General features: G+C 41.7%; 1 protein-coding gene across 1 annotated transcript; it reads right to left on the minus strand.

Annotated features, from left to right (window-relative positions):
• Positions 1 to 1,770: 1,770 nt before the first annotated feature.
• On the minus strand, positions 1,771 to 17,395 carry RAD21L1 (RAD21 cohesin complex component like 1). The gene is given in 13 exon segments (XM_056354486.1): positions 1,771 to 1,980; positions 3,034 to 3,111; positions 3,723 to 3,812; positions 4,519 to 4,658; positions 5,459 to 5,561; positions 6,786 to 7,015; positions 8,038 to 8,151; positions 9,087 to 9,188; positions 9,799 to 9,984; positions 10,382 to 10,488; positions 11,937 to 12,036; positions 14,608 to 14,737; positions 16,319 to 17,395. Coding segments are annotated over 13 exon segments (1,734 nt in total). The 5' UTR covers positions 16,463 to 17,395.
• Positions 17,396 to 17,605: the final 210 nt, after the last annotated feature.

Here is a 17,605-nt window from a genome sequence, read left to right on the forward strand (position 1 = left end):
TCCTTGCAAGGAAAATTAATGAGTTATTGCATCTGCTGCTGCTGGAGCTGCTCTTGCCATGCGGCAGCAGCAGACGTGGCACGGGCGGCAGCTCCGATGCGGGGTGCAGAGTCATTTTGGATGGCTTTTGGGGAAGAAAAATGGTTTCTCTTCCCTCCCCAGCCCACCGTGTCCCAGGAAGTGTGGCGTGGAGCAGGGGGCTCACCGAGATACATGCTGCGCCAGGGGGGATCAGACCTGCTGTGGGCTTGCTCCCGAGGTGCCGAGCATGAGATCTGGAGAACTGAACCCCCTCCTCAGCCCGGGTCTGTACTCAGCTCCTGAACAAAACCGTGGCCTGGCCCCAGAGGGGAGAGGGAGGTGAGCCACTCCCGATTACGGCCTTGGCCTCAGAGAGCATCACTCCTATTCACATCAGAAAAGGGAAATACTATCTCTTCTGCAGAAAACAGAAAGGTTTTTAACAAACAGGGTCCCTTTTCCCTCCCGTACACCCAGAAAAGGCTTCTTATTGCTTATTTTAATCAAATACTACATGGAAAATGGGAAACCAGGTGAAACCCTCGCAAGCAGGCAGCCCAACCCCCAGCCCATCCCTTCCCACCCAGCACAGTGTCTTCACTCATTTTAAAATCTTTTTATTCCTCTGAACAGACCCCTCAAAATCAATTCCTGGCACCCCCTACACCCTGCCTGCACAAATAAATCAATGCATGACAGGAACAGCACACGTCAGCAGGACCAGATGCACGGGGTGCAACTGAACACCCACAAAACCAGGATGACAATATCATCCATCCGTTTAAATTTTAAGGAAAATCACCAAACCCACTTGACTCTGAGAAGGCAAACCCAAAGGACAGCTTAGGCTGCAGCTGGTTTTGATCCTTCAGAACAAAGGAAACATCTTCTTGTGATTTTTATTGATTTCAGATTAAGAGATATCAGCATACCCGCAGCACTGTAACACTCCAGAGTGCTGAGCACACACAACCGTCCCGTGCATCACAGGTTTGATATGACTGAAAAACACTACCTTTACAAAAATGACAGCAAAAGTATTAAAACTTATCCTAAATTAGATCAAAATGCAAAGAAGTAATAACATTTCAGTTTAACATCCATTTTTAATTAGGTCTATGCCTAAATAAAAGTTTTAGTCTCTAAGTAAACATGCTCCATGATATCTAACATGGGAGGATTTCTCCTGTGTGACTTTTCGGGGGATAATGTAACTCCTCTCTGCCTGAACACATGAAAACGGTGCTGGAGACAGGAGCTTGCTAAACCTTAAAATATCAAATACTGAACATTCTTGAAAGGAATAATTTCAAATAGACTAATTTTTTGGCAAAGTAAGCTTAACAGACTTCTCTTGCTGAAGGCATTAGATAATTCACACTCACAAGCCCTGTTAATCACCTAACCTCCAAAGCTGCTCTCTGAGAAAGGTTTTTAAGGACTTTCATACAATCCTTCACAGTGTAAATCACTTATGTAGAATATGTATTTTAGCTATATTGTATTAATGGAATAACTAACTGCTCATCACATAAACATATATATTAAAATAAACCTACTAGTGAACACCGTGGTGGCCAGCACTGAGGCAGCACACCTGCACAAGCTGGGACCTGGCAGTTCGGAGAGGTGGTATAACATAAAGGCAGCTCCGCTCAGTTACCACAGCTTGCCAAGACATTAAATCATCTTTTTTTCCCCAGGAAATCTATTTGCTGGAAAAATTAGAATTAAGATTTTTTTGTTAGCTTATCCAAATATTGCATGATTTCAGCAAGTGTCAAACATTGGGCCAGTGGTGGCTGTAATGTCAGCAAAGGGAGCGCTCTGATGAAGCGCAATAACTGACTGCTTCTTCAGGACAAGGAAGATGTAAAACTGGGCTGCGACTTCTTTCCGGTTGTTTTTCCAACAGAGCTCCCGAAAACTGAACGAACACATGCCTGATCTCTTCAGGTGCTGCATGAGAGAAATGAGAACATCAGTCAGGTCAGCTTCCCTGCCCATAAACCCAGATCCCATCAAGGCTGAACCGAAGAGCGCTGCTCGGAGTGAATATTTTCTGCTTGAACACCTTGAATAGGATCTTATCTTGGCATTTGCATTTATGTAAGTGGCTCTTAACATTTTATTGCCATAATATTGCTAGCACCTACCTACGTTACTAAAATCTACATATGCCCAGTTCCACTGAATTCACCGAAACAGTATTGAGGCATGCGATGAAGCGCATCTATAAGGGTTCTCATGATTCAAAATGATAAGAACCCCCGCATGCCTTGTTCGTGGGATACAGAGTACCGGCTGTATCACAGGCAATTTCAGTCACATCTAACGAAGTGGTATTATTGCTTGGTTTTTAATGGCGCTTGGACATTCAGCATCAGAGCAGCCTGTTAGAGCTGGCTTCTGTTAGAGTCCTGGCGATACGGTGTATGATGTCTTACATTACAGTTTCACCAGTTTCACCAGGATTTCTGCAAGAAAAGCAGAATAAGCCTTCCCGAGGCAAAGGCTGCCCTCCCTGGTGAATTTCAAGCACCTTGAAAGCACCAGGGCATTAAAACCTCTTAAAGAAGGTGATACCAGCTTTCTTTTTAACATAACCCTGATTCATTTCCCTAGCTGACATCTCAAGAGGATGAATAGCTAAACGATGGCACCCCAGCAGTGCCCAGCTGAGATCTGGAAACCTGTAAGCAGCTGTGAGTTGGGTTTTGTAGAGATACTCCAGAGCATACTCATAGAAGGAAGAGAGCAAGGGCCTAGCATTAGAGCAAACACTGCCCTGGAAGCAAACGTTCAGGAAGTTCTAGCAATTCCAGCAGCTGTGGGAAGACACCGTGTCAGGCACTCAGACTTTTCCTATGTAAATACCCAATAAAATGCAGTTACGCGCTGCGTATAAGAGGCAGCAATATGACCAACAGTCTAAGTAGGAGATTTTCTGACATGGTCCACCTGCAATCAACACCTGGCTTTGGCATCTAATGACTAAATCCTGCACAGTACCTGTAAAGTTCTTAATAACTGACGAGTTCTTTTGCTCCACCTTAGTTCTTCACTGTCTTTCCTGTTCCTTGTTAGTTCCTCGAGAGGAAACAGAACAGAAGGTTAGACAGCACGTGTAAAAAGTCACACCCCATGATGATAAAAAGGACAAGAGTTTTAGCCTAATTGAAAATCCAGCTGGAGCTGAGCATTTTGATGGCCATACTCAGGATAACTGACACCTCTGTGGCCATACCGGGCTTTGTGAAACAGAGAAAAGAATGTGTTCTGGTTTTGACTTTGTGAAAGGTTGTATTGGTCAGGGGCCAAAAAGAATGTTCAAAAATTTGGATTTAGATTTTGGGCTTCACCTCTGAAGTCAACAGGAGAAGACTGCCCTTGTTTCAGAGTGTCTGAGCATCCTCACAGCCAGTAAGTTCAGAAACTGTTTCCTTCTTACAGGAAGCACCATCTCTATGTAAGGAGCTGTTTCCCTCCCAGACTGTAACCTTTGAATGTGGGAATACCGCAGCCCTGATTATCAAGCTATACAGTTTCTGACTAGCAAAACATGTACTAAAGATGATGTTAGTACACCAAAATGCACTGTAAGTTCATGACGCTATTACAAATATTTTTAAAACATTGCTGAGAAAGAACACCGTTCTCTTCTGAAATAAGTCAGAGGGGTCAGCTTCGGGTATGCATACATTTGCTAACTCAGCTGGCTGTGTTTCAGCTTCTTGGCCCGGGCAATTGCTCACCAGTGAGGAGCTCTCAGAGAAAGTCAGTCTATCCTGCTGTTAGAACAGAAAGGATGATCAGTAGGCAACACCATTTATGCATACAGTGCACTTCTCGATTACATAATTCTGCTCAAAGCATTTACTGTAATAAACCAAAATGATTTAATAGCTGCTATTTCTACCATGTCTATTCTCACATAGGCAGGGACGTCGCTGTAGTATTTGTCCTACAGCTGGGTCTGTACCTATGGCCTCCGTTCAGACACAGACCCTGCATTTTCTACTCCTGTTAGGTCCAATTTTGTCATTCTTTTTCAGCTTTAGTGAGTTTCATATTCTCTAAAGAATGCCCTTTCAAGTCAGCATAAATGAAGACAGCAGAAATAATTTGTTATTGCTTAAGTATTTTCTCAATACGAGACACAAAAGGTAAGTTTTATCCTTTATCAAGATGATTATATTTATCTCTTTAGTACAAAGAGTCTGTATTTCCTATTAAGATTTCATTTATGCTTAATGGTTAGACTGTAATCTATACTTATTAATAGACATTTTAATTAATCATTCATTCATTGTAAAGCTACTAAAGTGCTAATAAATAAATTTTCGTAACACAAGCTACTTAATGCTACATCAGCTGTTTCTAGCATCCTTTTCAAACATGTATTAGTAATTTCTTAATGTGTGTTACACAGAACCCTAGCATAAAATGAAACCAATAAATACATATAGGTCTCTAAAATTTATGGAAACTGCTCACTATCATTTCACCACAGTTATCATGAGTTTCTTTTCTGTTATTCTGTGATGTCAACATAAACAAATCATTTCTAGTTTTTCTCTCAGTCTCTGAATGAGCTGATTCCTGCAGGTAACTTGGCTCTTCTACTATCAGCATCTCTGTATTAATAAAAAAACAAGGTTTAAGAGGCAATTACTGTGAATCACTGTCCTTAAAAAAACAAACAAACAACACTGAAAAACAAAACTCACACCCTAGCTAGCAATCTTTGAAAGAAAGGGACAGAATGAGTAAATACAGAATAAATATTATTCCCAATAGGACCGTGGAATAAGAATCACCTTCCAAGAGAGTTTCTCCTTTTCTAAAAGTTGACCTTTATGGACTTGCAAGAGGTGCTTTTGTTGATTAACTTGTGGGGCAGACATACAGATTATACTTGTGGCAGAGCAGTGGAGTAAAAGCAGATACATCACCCTCTCAGATCTAAAATGGAACATTTCTTCTTGCTTGATATTAACCAAAACACAATCTTTAGGTTACAAACGGAAGTTATTTACATGAATTTGGAAATCTAGAGAGCAGTTTGATTACACTCAGAACAAGTGAGAAGCTTTTTTTAAAAAAAACCACCACCACCAAATCTGGTAGTTTGGTAGACAATTACAGAAACCAAAGCTGAAACCAAAAATACTTCCTTATGCCACAAGGAAGAAAAAGACTTCCATTCAGTTTCTGATCTAAGGAACAAAAGAACAGCAAAGTACTTACAAAAACAAAAAAACTTTTCATTTTTATTTTAAATAATTAACAGCCACTTTCCTTAACATTTAACTTTCTTGGCCTTTGATTTATAGAACACTGCACACAAACACTGTGCACATGTCTCTCAAACGTTATGTAAAACAGAAAACATTTTCTAACAGCTAATTCTGCAACAACAGAACTAAAATATTACCTGTGGTATCTTGCTCTTTTCTTGTTTCTTCCATTTCAGACTCCCTCTGTATTCCTTTTCTTCTCATGTTAAATCTGTGACTCTTGAAGCATTTTGCAAACAACTGAAATACAAGCTGTATATCAATTGCTGCAACCCAGAATTCAGATATTTGAATCAAGTAATCCTGAAAATCTGGAATAGCCTTCTGCAGCTTCAACTTTGTCAGCAAACTTCATGAAGAAATAACTAAGGGACAGCTTGGATCATTTTTCCTTGAAGCCAGTAAGCAAGGATGAAAAAAGAATATCTGCAGTTATGTGTGTGGATTTCTCTCCCCATGTACTGGTATATGAGTATTTTTCATCCTCATAAAGAGCAAGTTGTAATTCTGCACCTCGACTCTAAGTGGTGAAGCTGTGCTGCTATAATGAACCTGCAGAGCTGTTTGCCTGGAGACCCTGCCTCCCAGATCTCTCCAAGCCACACAACAGAAGAAAGAGTGCAATTAACGTAAGGCTGCTGCACACAGGTCACACCGTTGTTATTCCCTATCACCTTGTGTGCCTGTTGAGCTCTTTTTTATCTTATCACCAGCTCTAAACTTACAGCTTCTTTGAATGATCTGTCAGATACTACGTAGGGACACAAGAGGCTTTGATAGATAGTATTTCCATAAAACTGTCTTGTGCAAAAAAGACCAGTAAGGTGCACAGCCACAGGAAAGGGTGGTCTGGCCCACCCTGCTAGCCAAAATGATCAGCAATCAGGAACCTCTTGGTCCTCTGAAAAGCAAGTCTCTGGCTGCTCTCCAGCTGGCAAGTGCAAAACAAATTGGCATACTGATTTTCTAAAGCCATTAACAATATCATAAGAATAATGTTCATGCCTGATGTACTTTAAAGTAAACATAGAGGAAAGATGTGGTCTCATATTGATTACAGAGCAGAAACAAAACGGAAAATAATAAAGTAGAAAGCAGAAAAGAAATTGACAGAAATCTAAATAGTTGTGTATTAGTGTACAGTCAGGTGCCAGTATGTGAAATGAAACATCAGCTTTCAACTTTGTCGTGTTTCACCTGTTGTTGGAGTGCTAGAGATAAAAGTTGCGAGCTCTACAGACTGTCTTTCTGATGAAGCAATTAGTGGTGAGTTTGCAAATAATCATCAGGTATCCAACTGAACTTTACTGCAAAACAATACTTTCAGTGATGCTACGCACCTGCAGTTTACTAGGAGTTCACATGAAACCAAGTCTGCAAAATGTCTCTCAGTTAGACCCTAGGTGTGCAACAGTCCCATAATCTATACAGTGACATTAAAACCTACAAGAAATTGATCTTTACCATTTGCAGATCAGCATGAACCACAGGCTGTGTAGCATGGAACAGGATTTTATCCACACCTCCTGATTTCTTCCACATCATTGTTTTTTTTGTTGGGGGTGCAAGGTCTAATGTAGTAAGAATGTCCGTGCAGTTGTTAAGTTGGTTGTATATAGTGTTACAGCTGAGTTCCTTCCCTACATCCACAAGCAACTTCCTCTTTCTTTTATTTTTTTTCCTCTGGGTCATAGCTACATAGAACAAGTATTTAAAAAAAAATATCTAAGAAGGTCTAGTCACAGAACACTTAGGCATAAAAAAAAAGCACTGTGAATCAAAGGGACAGGCTGCTGACCTCCTGAAACACCACATAGACTTGAAAATCAAAGTACAAGTGCATGTGCCGTTTCTCCAAAATTTTTCATAAAGTATACTCTTTGTATCCTTGTACAGGAAATTCATGTGTTTAGTTATGGAAGACATATGACTACCATACTAAAGAACCAGGAATGTGAGGACTTAATGAGAACACAAGATATACCAACAAAATTGAGTAAGCTGTCTTTAATCCATCAGGAAGGTCATTGTTCCAAGAACTGCTGATGTACTCAACAGGTTTCATTACCTCATAATTAATATCTGTATTTGTCAGTTTAATCCTTTAGGAATTTAATTTAGATGTACATAGTAAACATGACAGAAAGACATGGATTGGTTATATAGCTGTAACTTATTGAATATTATTTTAGCAGACTGGAAAATTCCAGTATTTTAAATATTAATGTCAACATGAACTTGTTTATTTGCTAGCAGCCACCAACACGATGGGTGACATTTAAATTTACTTACAGAAGAAATTAAATATTTTTCTTATTGGATCTTATTAAAGTTAAAAGTTTGCAAAACAGAATTTTACAAAGGCCTGAAAGTTTTAAGATTGTTATTTTACACATAAAAATCACTGATGTGTCACTAACAGTAGAAGTTCTTTGGCTGAAACCTCAGTAACATTCATGAACAGCCCACGCTTGCACTGTTAGCAGAACTGAAGAGCAAGGAAACTTGATTTGGTACGCAGAAGAAACTGTCAGCAGAGATTTGGGCAGATCAGGTGAATACCTGATATTGGTTTGTGTAATAGTTACCATAAAATAGAACTATGACAGTAGGAGCCAATGAAATCTAAAGTGGGAATAACCTGTTTTGTTCCAACAAGAAGAAAATGAAAGCTAGTTAGTGCAAACATTCAACAAGAAACCGGTCAAGTTCTGACCTGTATCATCAACTGGCTCAAGCACAAATCCATCGTGTTCCATCAATGAAGGCATTGTTACATTCATTAGATGACTTACTTCCTTAATGGTGGTGTCTGTGCAGCTGGACTCAACTGTAAGAAAACCCAGCAAATAATCCAAATTAAAAAAAAGTTTACAAGATGGAAAAATTTCTTAATCTCACAACAAAGAATGAAAGCAGACAAAAAGGATCAGAATTAGAAAACTGTGATTTTATCTATGATCTCACAATCACCTTAACCAGTAATAACTGTCTCTGCTTCTGCACTACACATTTCCCTTTGCTGACACCAGAACCTGTATGACCGGGTGGTGGAACAGACGGAAGAACTGGTAGAAAAACCCACCCAATGAAAAATGTTTGGGGAGAAAAGTGGTTATTTTCAATATGTATCTGTTTCCAGTTCCAGGAAACTGCATGGCAGTGTGGGCATCTCTGTCAACATAAAAGGAACAGGTAGTAGCAGGACTAGTGCAAGGAAAGGCAAGTGCCACTGTTTCACTTCAAAGCTGTTCCAGAATTCTCAGTTTTAAAGTAACAGTGTGATGGGGGTATAAGGATTTAAGATATAAAAAAATTTCCAGAAATACTTTTCAAAAAAATTATTTCTTTCACCAATGTCAAACCAAAAGACGACTAGGAACTTTATGAACTACTGAAGTGTCATTTGCTGCTGAAATATGAAGCCAGAAATACTCATAGGTAAAGTTCAAAGTCACAGCATACCCTTGTTCAGTTTCCTTTCCCCTACAAAAGCCTTATCGTACTGCCTAAGCAGCAGGGTGGATCAACAGCGTATCCAACAGGATGTCACATAAAAGTGTTTCTAAGCAATGTCACATTACAGATCTGGAATCCCTAGGTCAAATTAAATTGTACCTAAAATGGTGGATGGATATTAGAAAAAAAAATAAAGGAAAGGAACAAAAGAGAAAGGCTCCAGATATTATACAGAGCTGAATGTGAGTAACTTTAGGCATTAATACAGAGGGTTTGTGTAAGACAGAGCAGACACTGCAGACTCACTGGCTATGCTGTTCTCTGGCAGACCTTGTGACAAAGGATGTTCTTCCTTCATATCAAGAATGTCTTTATCCAGACCATTTTGCTCATCCCTCAACAGGATTTCTTAAATACAAAATGGATAGTTTTAATCATTCTAAGTCTCAGTAGTTATAAATTAGTCTGATACAGCCTAATGTTAATTATTTAAGGTTAATTCTCTGCAAACTAAAATAAGCTCAGCTTCCACAGATGGCTGTCAACAGTACAGCTGTCTTCAGCAGTACAAAAACGGGAACGTTAGTCTTACTTCTGAGATTTCCACCTTTTCTTTGAAAAGTAGAATACTGATACTGGTTTAAAAGTATAAATAAAGATTTACATAAATACTCTAAACCACATAGATGTAGAAGCTACTTTGCTGCCTTTGTTATTACAACAATAAGGATAAAAATGCTGCAGTATATCACCTCTGAAAATATAAATTAAACTGTTAAATATTAGGTATAAATCAAATTCCTTTAATTTTAAATAATTTATATCCTTTAAAACAATTTTATGTGGCAATGTCTAAGTGATCATAGATTTAGTGACAAGTAAAAAAAAGTATGAAAACAACAAAAAATATAGGATTTATGTTTGAAAGCAATCACTTTCATTCTATCCTGTTTGTTTTCCTGTAAGAATAAAAATATTTGGAAAGAAGCTAATTCTGTTTATCTATGGCAAACCCTACCAATCATATCTACAGCATTCTCCTCATCTCCAAAACAGTCATGCTCAAAACAGTAAGCATCTTCACGCAGCGCAGACTTGTCTCCATTTACACTCGCAGAGTTGTGATCAGCCACAGGACTCCTACTGCTCATTAAGATGCTGCTGTCAAAGAAGCTCTGTTTTCTTAGTGCATCTGGTTCTTCATCTGAATAAACACAGAATTTCTGATGCTTCATCTGCCTGAATTTTTGAAACACGTATTTATCAATTTCCTAATTTTTCACATATTTTTTAAAAGATTGTAACATATCCCATACCTCAAATGGAACAAACAACAAACAATTCTAGCTAATTCAGTAAAAAGCAGAAAATGTTTGGTTTGATTCTCAGTCTCCAATATCATATTATATTACTTAGAGTACTTACACTAAAACTTAAGCATAAGACAGTATGACAGGCCAATCAGCACAAGTGTGAAACACACACACTTTCAATAATGCACACACTTTTTTCACGTCTGGAAAGCACTCAGACTGTACAAATTTTTCCACACAAACACACTTTTCCTTATGGAATATTTCTAATTTCTCAACTTCTCTCACCAAAGTTTCTATCACAGAGAAGTATATTGCTTTCGTAATCCTCTGTAAGTGTGATGTCTTCAGCTCTGCTCTGATTCAAGGTAAAATGTTCAGCAACATCAATGGAACTGACGAAAAAAACATTATACAAAATATAGGGTGAACTGAAACCTATTGACCAGTTAGCTGGAACATGAAAACTTGGTCCTAAACAGTCTTCAATCCTGACACTTTGTCATGAACCCCCCCAAAAGATAGCTTCTGTTTTCTATGGCATTAAAAGTACCCTGGCTGCTCCTCACTTCTGTGGAGAGAGAACAACTGTTTCCCAAGGCTATTCGCAGTCAAATCGTTTTTAAGGGGGTTTTGATAAAATTCACTCTTTTGGATTTCCTCTAAAAGCTGAAAATAAGCATATGGAAACCAGGTGCTATAGGTTTATTAAAATTGATACCTCTAAGCAAGTAGGCAGCTGCTGCCTTTGCTAGCCAAAATTTCCATGCATGCAATCACCAATGTATGTCATGCAGCGAAGACTGAACCTGCACTAGCTGTGAGAGGAGACAGCTGGGAGAGGTCCGTGAGGAAGGGGAAAGCACTGTGTTACCCAGCTTCAGAATACTGCCCACATCCGGAACTCCATGGACAAATGATCCAGATGTATACTCAGACAGCAGCCCCCACAAGAAACAGCAGGCATAGCTATAAGGACAAGGGCAGCAGCCGTACTCCTTATTTCACATTTTGCCACTCTCTTTTGCCAGAAAACTTGGTCTCATGCGAGTTTGTTCACATCCAAGCCCTGCTATCTACCGGGCGCTCACCCCATAACAGGCATCTAATCAGTGTAACGCCATCATCTGTAAATCAAACCACACAGACTCTTTGGGTAGGCAGCAAAGGCATGCTTTACAGTTAGCACACTGAAGTACTTGAATAAATAGTTTTACCTGGCAGCTGTACTTGGAAAATACTAAATACTAACAGATCCCATCAAGCTGTATTTATGACAAGGTACAGAGGAAGCTTCAGCAGAAATCCCTTATCCTGGACCTCTGGGGGCATTGCAGACACCAGAAACGTGTCTTGGCCTCCCGCTTTTTATCAGTTTTTCTACATTCTGTCAGAAAAGCCAAAGAAATATGCTGGCTTTTCATGGGGAGCCAAGCTGACTACTGCTGATAAAATGCCCCAGCCCAAAGAGCAATGGAGCAGAAATTAAATACAGTTACACAATGGAACAGTGCAACATTGCAAGGTTACTAGCCAGAGCTTCTTGGTCTTACAATGGCATTTATATTAACTTTTATATCTTTTCTTGAGGGCAGAAAGTTGTTTGCAGGCTTCACTCAGACAATTTAAAATCCTGAAGTTCCACACGTTATTTCATTGTAGATGTCTGGACTTTGAGGAACCCTACCAAAGTACAATTCATGTGACTGTAAAGCCGACTTGGAATTTAGGAGAATTCAGTTATCAAATCAGAGCAATTCCGAGTCCTGATCAGATAACAGAAAGGATATGCTTTACTTCTAGAGATTCTAAAATAATGAGTAAAAACTAGGAAAGCATTTACTTTAAATCAAGTAGTGGCATTTCAAAATCATGAAATTCTTCAGGTAATGTAATGGACAGATAATCAGCCTCAAAGTTCTCTTCTGGAAGGTCAACAAGTCCTAAAAGAAAGAGACAACATAACAAAATAAGTATCAATAAAAGTAATGTTCTCCCAAGTACATATAATAAGACTGTAAACCTGTCAGGAATGTCTGCTGCCATTCTAAATAACAGAAAGGTAAAGCTTAAGCACTTTGTCAACAGGACTCCGAAGTGGAATTAAAATCCTTAGTTTACATATACTTTAGAAGCCTTATTGTTTTACAGGCAGATACAGAAGAGTCTGCTGCTACAGGACTTGAAATACAGTCAGACCATTGGGGTTATGAACAGCTATATTAAGTCCCTGAAAGATTCTCACAACTGACATTTGGCCTAGCACCTTCCATAGCACTTGAAATGAATTAGTGCATTTTCTTTTTCTCTCCCGTGTCTGTATAACACTGTTCTCCAGCATCAAATAACTATGAAGTGAGACTGCAAATATGTGGTCATCAGAGAATCCTGGAACCATTTGTGAAGTAACAGATTTCTGAAGGCCATCTAACCCAACCTTTTGCTCAAAACAGGGTTAATTTATAAGTTTGATCACTTCTGTCTATTTCTGCTGATGGAGATTCACAGCATGCCTGGACAGCCTGTTTCAGCATTTTACCACTTCCACTGAGAATTCAACCCCCACCCCCTGCCCCCTTAGATCTCATGGGAGTCTCCATTGCCACAGCTGTGACTGTTGTGTCTTGTTCTTGTGGTGTGTAGTCCTCTATAACTACTATAATAGTAGGCATTCAAACTAGATAGTACTGGGTACTTATTGTGTTTCTTCTAGAGATTTCCAAATGTTGACAAATGCTAACTTGTCGCAACACTCTCCAAACTAGCCAGCTGCAACAAGGTCTTTTACCATCTCATACCAGCATTCTCTTCATGCCAGTCCCTCCACTGCCTTCTCCTCATCTCACCTCATCCAGAGCATACACACACACACTCTCTCTGCTTCTTCCTCGGCTGCTCTCTCTTCATTGGCTCTCAACCACTTAACTTAACCAGCCACAGCTGCACCTTATCTACATTGGCCAACCCACCGCCCCTGAAGCCAACCCACAGTTGTATATTATCAATACTAATTAACCCAGCTTCATTCTTCTACACTAACTAACTACTCATGATCGTTAACCAGTTCTGTTTAATATCTTTATTGATGATCTGGATGAGGGGATCTAGTGTACCCTCAGTAAGTTTGCAGGTGACACCAAGTTGGGCAGGAGTTTTAATCTTCCTGAGGGCAGGAAGGCACTGCTGAGGGATTTGGACAGGCTGGATCGATGGGCCAAGGCCAGTTGTATGAGGCTCAAGAAGGCTCAGTGCAGGGGTCCTGCGCTCGGGTCACAACAGCCCCTTGCAGTGCTGCAGGCACTGGGCAGAGCAGCTGGGGAGCTGCCCAGTGGGAAAGGGCCTGGGGGTGATGGTCATCAGCCAGCTGAATATGAATTGGCAGTGTGCCCAGATGGCCAAGAAGGCCAACAGCACCCTGGCTTTTGTCAGAAACAGTGGGGCCAGCAGGACGAGGGCAGCGATTGTCCTTGGCACTGATGAGGCCGCACTGTGAATACTGTGTACAGTTTTAGGCCCCTCGCTACAGGAAAGACATGGAGGTGCTGGAGCGTGTCCAGAGAAGGGCAACAAAGCTGGTGAAGGGTCTAGAGCACAAGCCTGATGAGAAGCAGCCGAGGAAACTGGGTTTCCTGGAGAAAAGGAAACTCAGGGGAGACCTTCTTACTGTCTACAACTACCTGAAAGTTTGTAGGCAGGTGGGAGTCAGTCTCTTCTCCCAAGTAACAAGCAATAGGACAAGAGGAAACAGCCTCAAGTTGTGCCAGGGGAGGCTTAGATTGGATATTAGTAAAATTTCTTTACCAAAAGTGTTGTCAAGCATTAGAACAGGCTGCCCAGGAAAGTCACTGTCCCTGGACGTTTTTAGAAAATGTGTAGATGTGGTGCTTAGGGACATGGTTTAGCAGTAGACTTGGCAGTGCTGGATTAATGGTTGTACTCGATGATCTTAAAGGTCTTTTCTAAGCTAAACAATTTATGAGTCTATCCTTAGGAATAATGTAGAGTAGGTATTCTGCAAACAGACCAGGTCACAAAGCACATTAGGGCTCACAACAGATGCTGGTGTCCGATTCTTGGCCTTTTTTTAGACAAATGTGCCTCCCCATTTGTTGCCTAAGTATGACAAACAAATAGCGTGTTGGAAAAGGACCCAGTCATCTCTGCTGCATTCTTTCTGGCTACATGGCTGGAGCTCAAAACACACTGTCAGATCTGGCACTAACACCCTGTTAGACATGTTGTTGGTGTCATTGGAAATTAAAATTAATTATCTAGCAACTGAAGCTGAATTCAAGCTTCTTCTTGTAAGACCACTTAAGACACCGCTTCTTTTAAAGGAGTCAAAGACCTGAAATCACGTTAAATTAAGCCAGACTAAATGTCAGCAGTAGGCACTAGTATGTTCAGTTTCCTTTGTTATCAATAACATGTATTTAACAGAAATATCAAAAAATAACTTTTAAAATGAGAGCTGTAAAGGACACAGATGGAAAAATGCAGAATTCTGTACACACCTGGGCGAAAGGCTGTCTTCATTTTTGTCAAAGCTTCACCACAGTCTGCCAAGAGGTACTTTACTTTCCTGTGGTAAATCCGCACCACTCCTAGGAGTAAGTGCCCAGAGGTTCGCAGAGCTATTGTAAACTTTGATGATTTAAAAAAGTTGTTCAGGAGTTAGTATTTTTGGCAAAAATATCAAAATGAAAATATTACACAATAGTAACAGAGTTCCAGTAACATACCACAATACAGAGCTCTATGAAATTCAACAGGGCTTTGTACTGATATAGAGGATTGTAAACATAAATGAATTTTCAGAGCTAGGAACTTTGAGTTGATTCTGTTCCTAAACATTGCCATGCCAAAGTGTAAGTCCTGAACCGGTGCACTTACTTTATCTAAAACATCTCAGCTAAACGCCAAGAAACAGTGTAATGCAACCTGAAACAGAAAGTAGCTGCCCTGTATCCTAGTATTTGACACTTTGGTTATTTGAGTGAACAGACAGGGTACCTATGCCCTTACTTCTGCAAAGAAAGGCCGTAACTATGGCCTTATTTATGCAAAGTCTTCCTGCACCAAACACAGTCAAGGTGGTCATGCAGATGCTAGGCAGGACAGCATGCAAGGGAAAGCAAACAGTACTCAACTAGCACCTCTTGGAAAACACTTCCAAATAATACCAAGATTATTTTAACAACACTCAACTAATAATAACCCATGCAAGACAGATGATGCAATTCAGGCTACCAAATATCAAGCAGGTATTTTCATGGAGAAAAAAAACCCAAAAATCTGCTTGCACCAGCCAAAAGCCTTGGCTCGCCTGAGCCATCGATTAGTGACAGTGCAAAGCGTTCCTCACTGTTCCCTTGGATGCAATTGCAACGGAGAGGCCAAGGACTGAGTCATGGCTACTTGACTGCCTGCATCTGTGCTTGCTTGAGTCATACCTTCTCTGTGATGACAGAGGACTTCAGCCTCCAGGACTGTTCATACAGAGTCTCTAATAAGCACTATGTGTGCTTAATTATATGTGTATATGATTATAATGGGGGACCTGGAAGAAGTCCACTGAAAGTGGAAACATGGTTACAATATGTCAAAAGTTATTTATGACAAGATCAGCAAAAGCATTCTCTGTGTACAATTTCACGGCAGTTTTCTTTGGTTAAGCTTGACTTTGGTTAAGCAGCTGACTTTTCAATTTTTTTGAGACAATTTCCTTGTATTTGGGAATACCAGTATTTCCCAAATTCTGTTGAATACCCACTGCCAGTACTCAAAGGCTCTGAAGAAAGACCATTGCTACCACACTGCACTGACGGGCTCATGTTGCCTCACGGGTGGCTGAAACCCACCTACCGTGATCCCTTGGCCAGCAGTGCCCACAGAGCACTCCCTGGAGCTCTATCAGCATGCGGAAAAATACATTTGAATATACTGTGGTAACATTTGCTTACACTGTACATAAATGTATGCCACAGATCTCCAGGAGTAAAATAGCAAGTAAAATATTTATACAAGTATAACTCAATGAGATGGAGATCTTATCTGAGTAAGAACTGAATAAAACCAGAGTAGGATTGTATCTCACACTGGTTTTGAAATAGCCACAAATTTGTCCTAAAGTAAGTCCCCATGATAGCAACAGTCCTGTTCCCTACAAAAGATGAACACCACCCCAGAATTTACCAGAAGATGCCTTCTCATTTAATAGCATACCTTTGGTGAGATGATCTTTTCAACTGTAGTCTCTAAATTGCACTCAAATACGTGAGCTTTGGTAAGCTTCCTCTCCCAGTGGGCAGCAAGCCATATTTTGGCCAATGGCCCACGCTTGTTGATGAGCAAATGCAGGTAGAACATGATGCCTGGGGCAATGCCCACAGGCCAGCCCTGCTGCCACCTCCCGGGCTCTTGTCCTCCCAGTGGGAGAAGGGTCCTGGGGCATGAAGTGGGAAGAGGGATTTAGTGGGACCCTGAGGGGATGGAGGGACTCCACCAGGCGTTGAGGGGACAGGGGGATTTAGCAGGATCTGAGGGGATGGGGGAACCCAACCAGGCTCTGAGGGGACAGGGGGATTTGGCGGAACCCTGAGGGAATGGAGGGACCCAGTCAGAACCTGAGGGGATGGGAGGATTTGGCGGGACCCTGAGGGGATGTAGGGGGGGGAGGGATTTGGCGGGACCCTGAGGGAATGGGGGGACCCAGTCAGGCCCTGAGGGGGTTGGAGGATTTGGCGGGACCCTGAGGTGATGGGGTGTGAGGATTTAGTGGTATCTGGGGAGATGGGGGGTATCCAGCCAGGCCCTGAGGGAGTGAGAGAATTTAGCAGGACCTGATGGGGTGAACACAGCTGGGCACTGAGGGGACAAGGGGGATTTAGTGGAATTTGAGGGGATGGGGGACCCAAGTGGGTACTGAGGCAATGGGGCAGGGGGGATTTAGTGGAATCCTGAAGGGATGGAGGGATCTAGCCAGGTGCTGAGGAAATGGAAGGAGATTTAGTGGGGCCCTGAAGAGACGAGGGGAGCCAGCCAGGCCGTGAGGGGATGAGGTGACCTCACCAGGCGCTGAAGGGATCCCGCCAGGTGCTGAGGGGATGGGAGGATTTAGCAGGACCTGAGATGATAACGGGACCCCACTGGGTGCTGAGGGGATAGGGGGAAATTAGTGGGATCAGAGGGGATGGAGGGACCTCACCAGGCACTGAGGTGATGCAGCCAGGTGCTATGGGGATGGGGAGGGGATTTAGCAAGACCTCGGGGGACAGAGGGACCTTGCTGGGCACTGAGGGAACGGGGTGTGGGGTGGGGGGGGGTGTGGGGTCGGGGGGGGGGGGTGGGATTTAGCAGAACCTGAGGAGATGAGGGGACCCCGCCAGGCTCTGAGGGGACCCTGCTGGCGGCTGGGGGATTTAGCGGGACCTGCGCGGACTGAGGGACCTCGCCGGGCCCTGAGGGGCCGGGGGGGATTTAGCGGCCCCTCCTCGGGCCCTGCGGCGGCGG

The sequence above is a fragment of the Falco biarmicus genome, chromosome 10, assembly GCF_023638135.1.
Source record: "Falco biarmicus isolate bFalBia1 chromosome 10, bFalBia1.pri, whole genome shotgun sequence".
Lineage (NCBI taxonomy): Eukaryota > Metazoa > Chordata > Aves > Falconiformes > Falconidae > Falco > Falco biarmicus.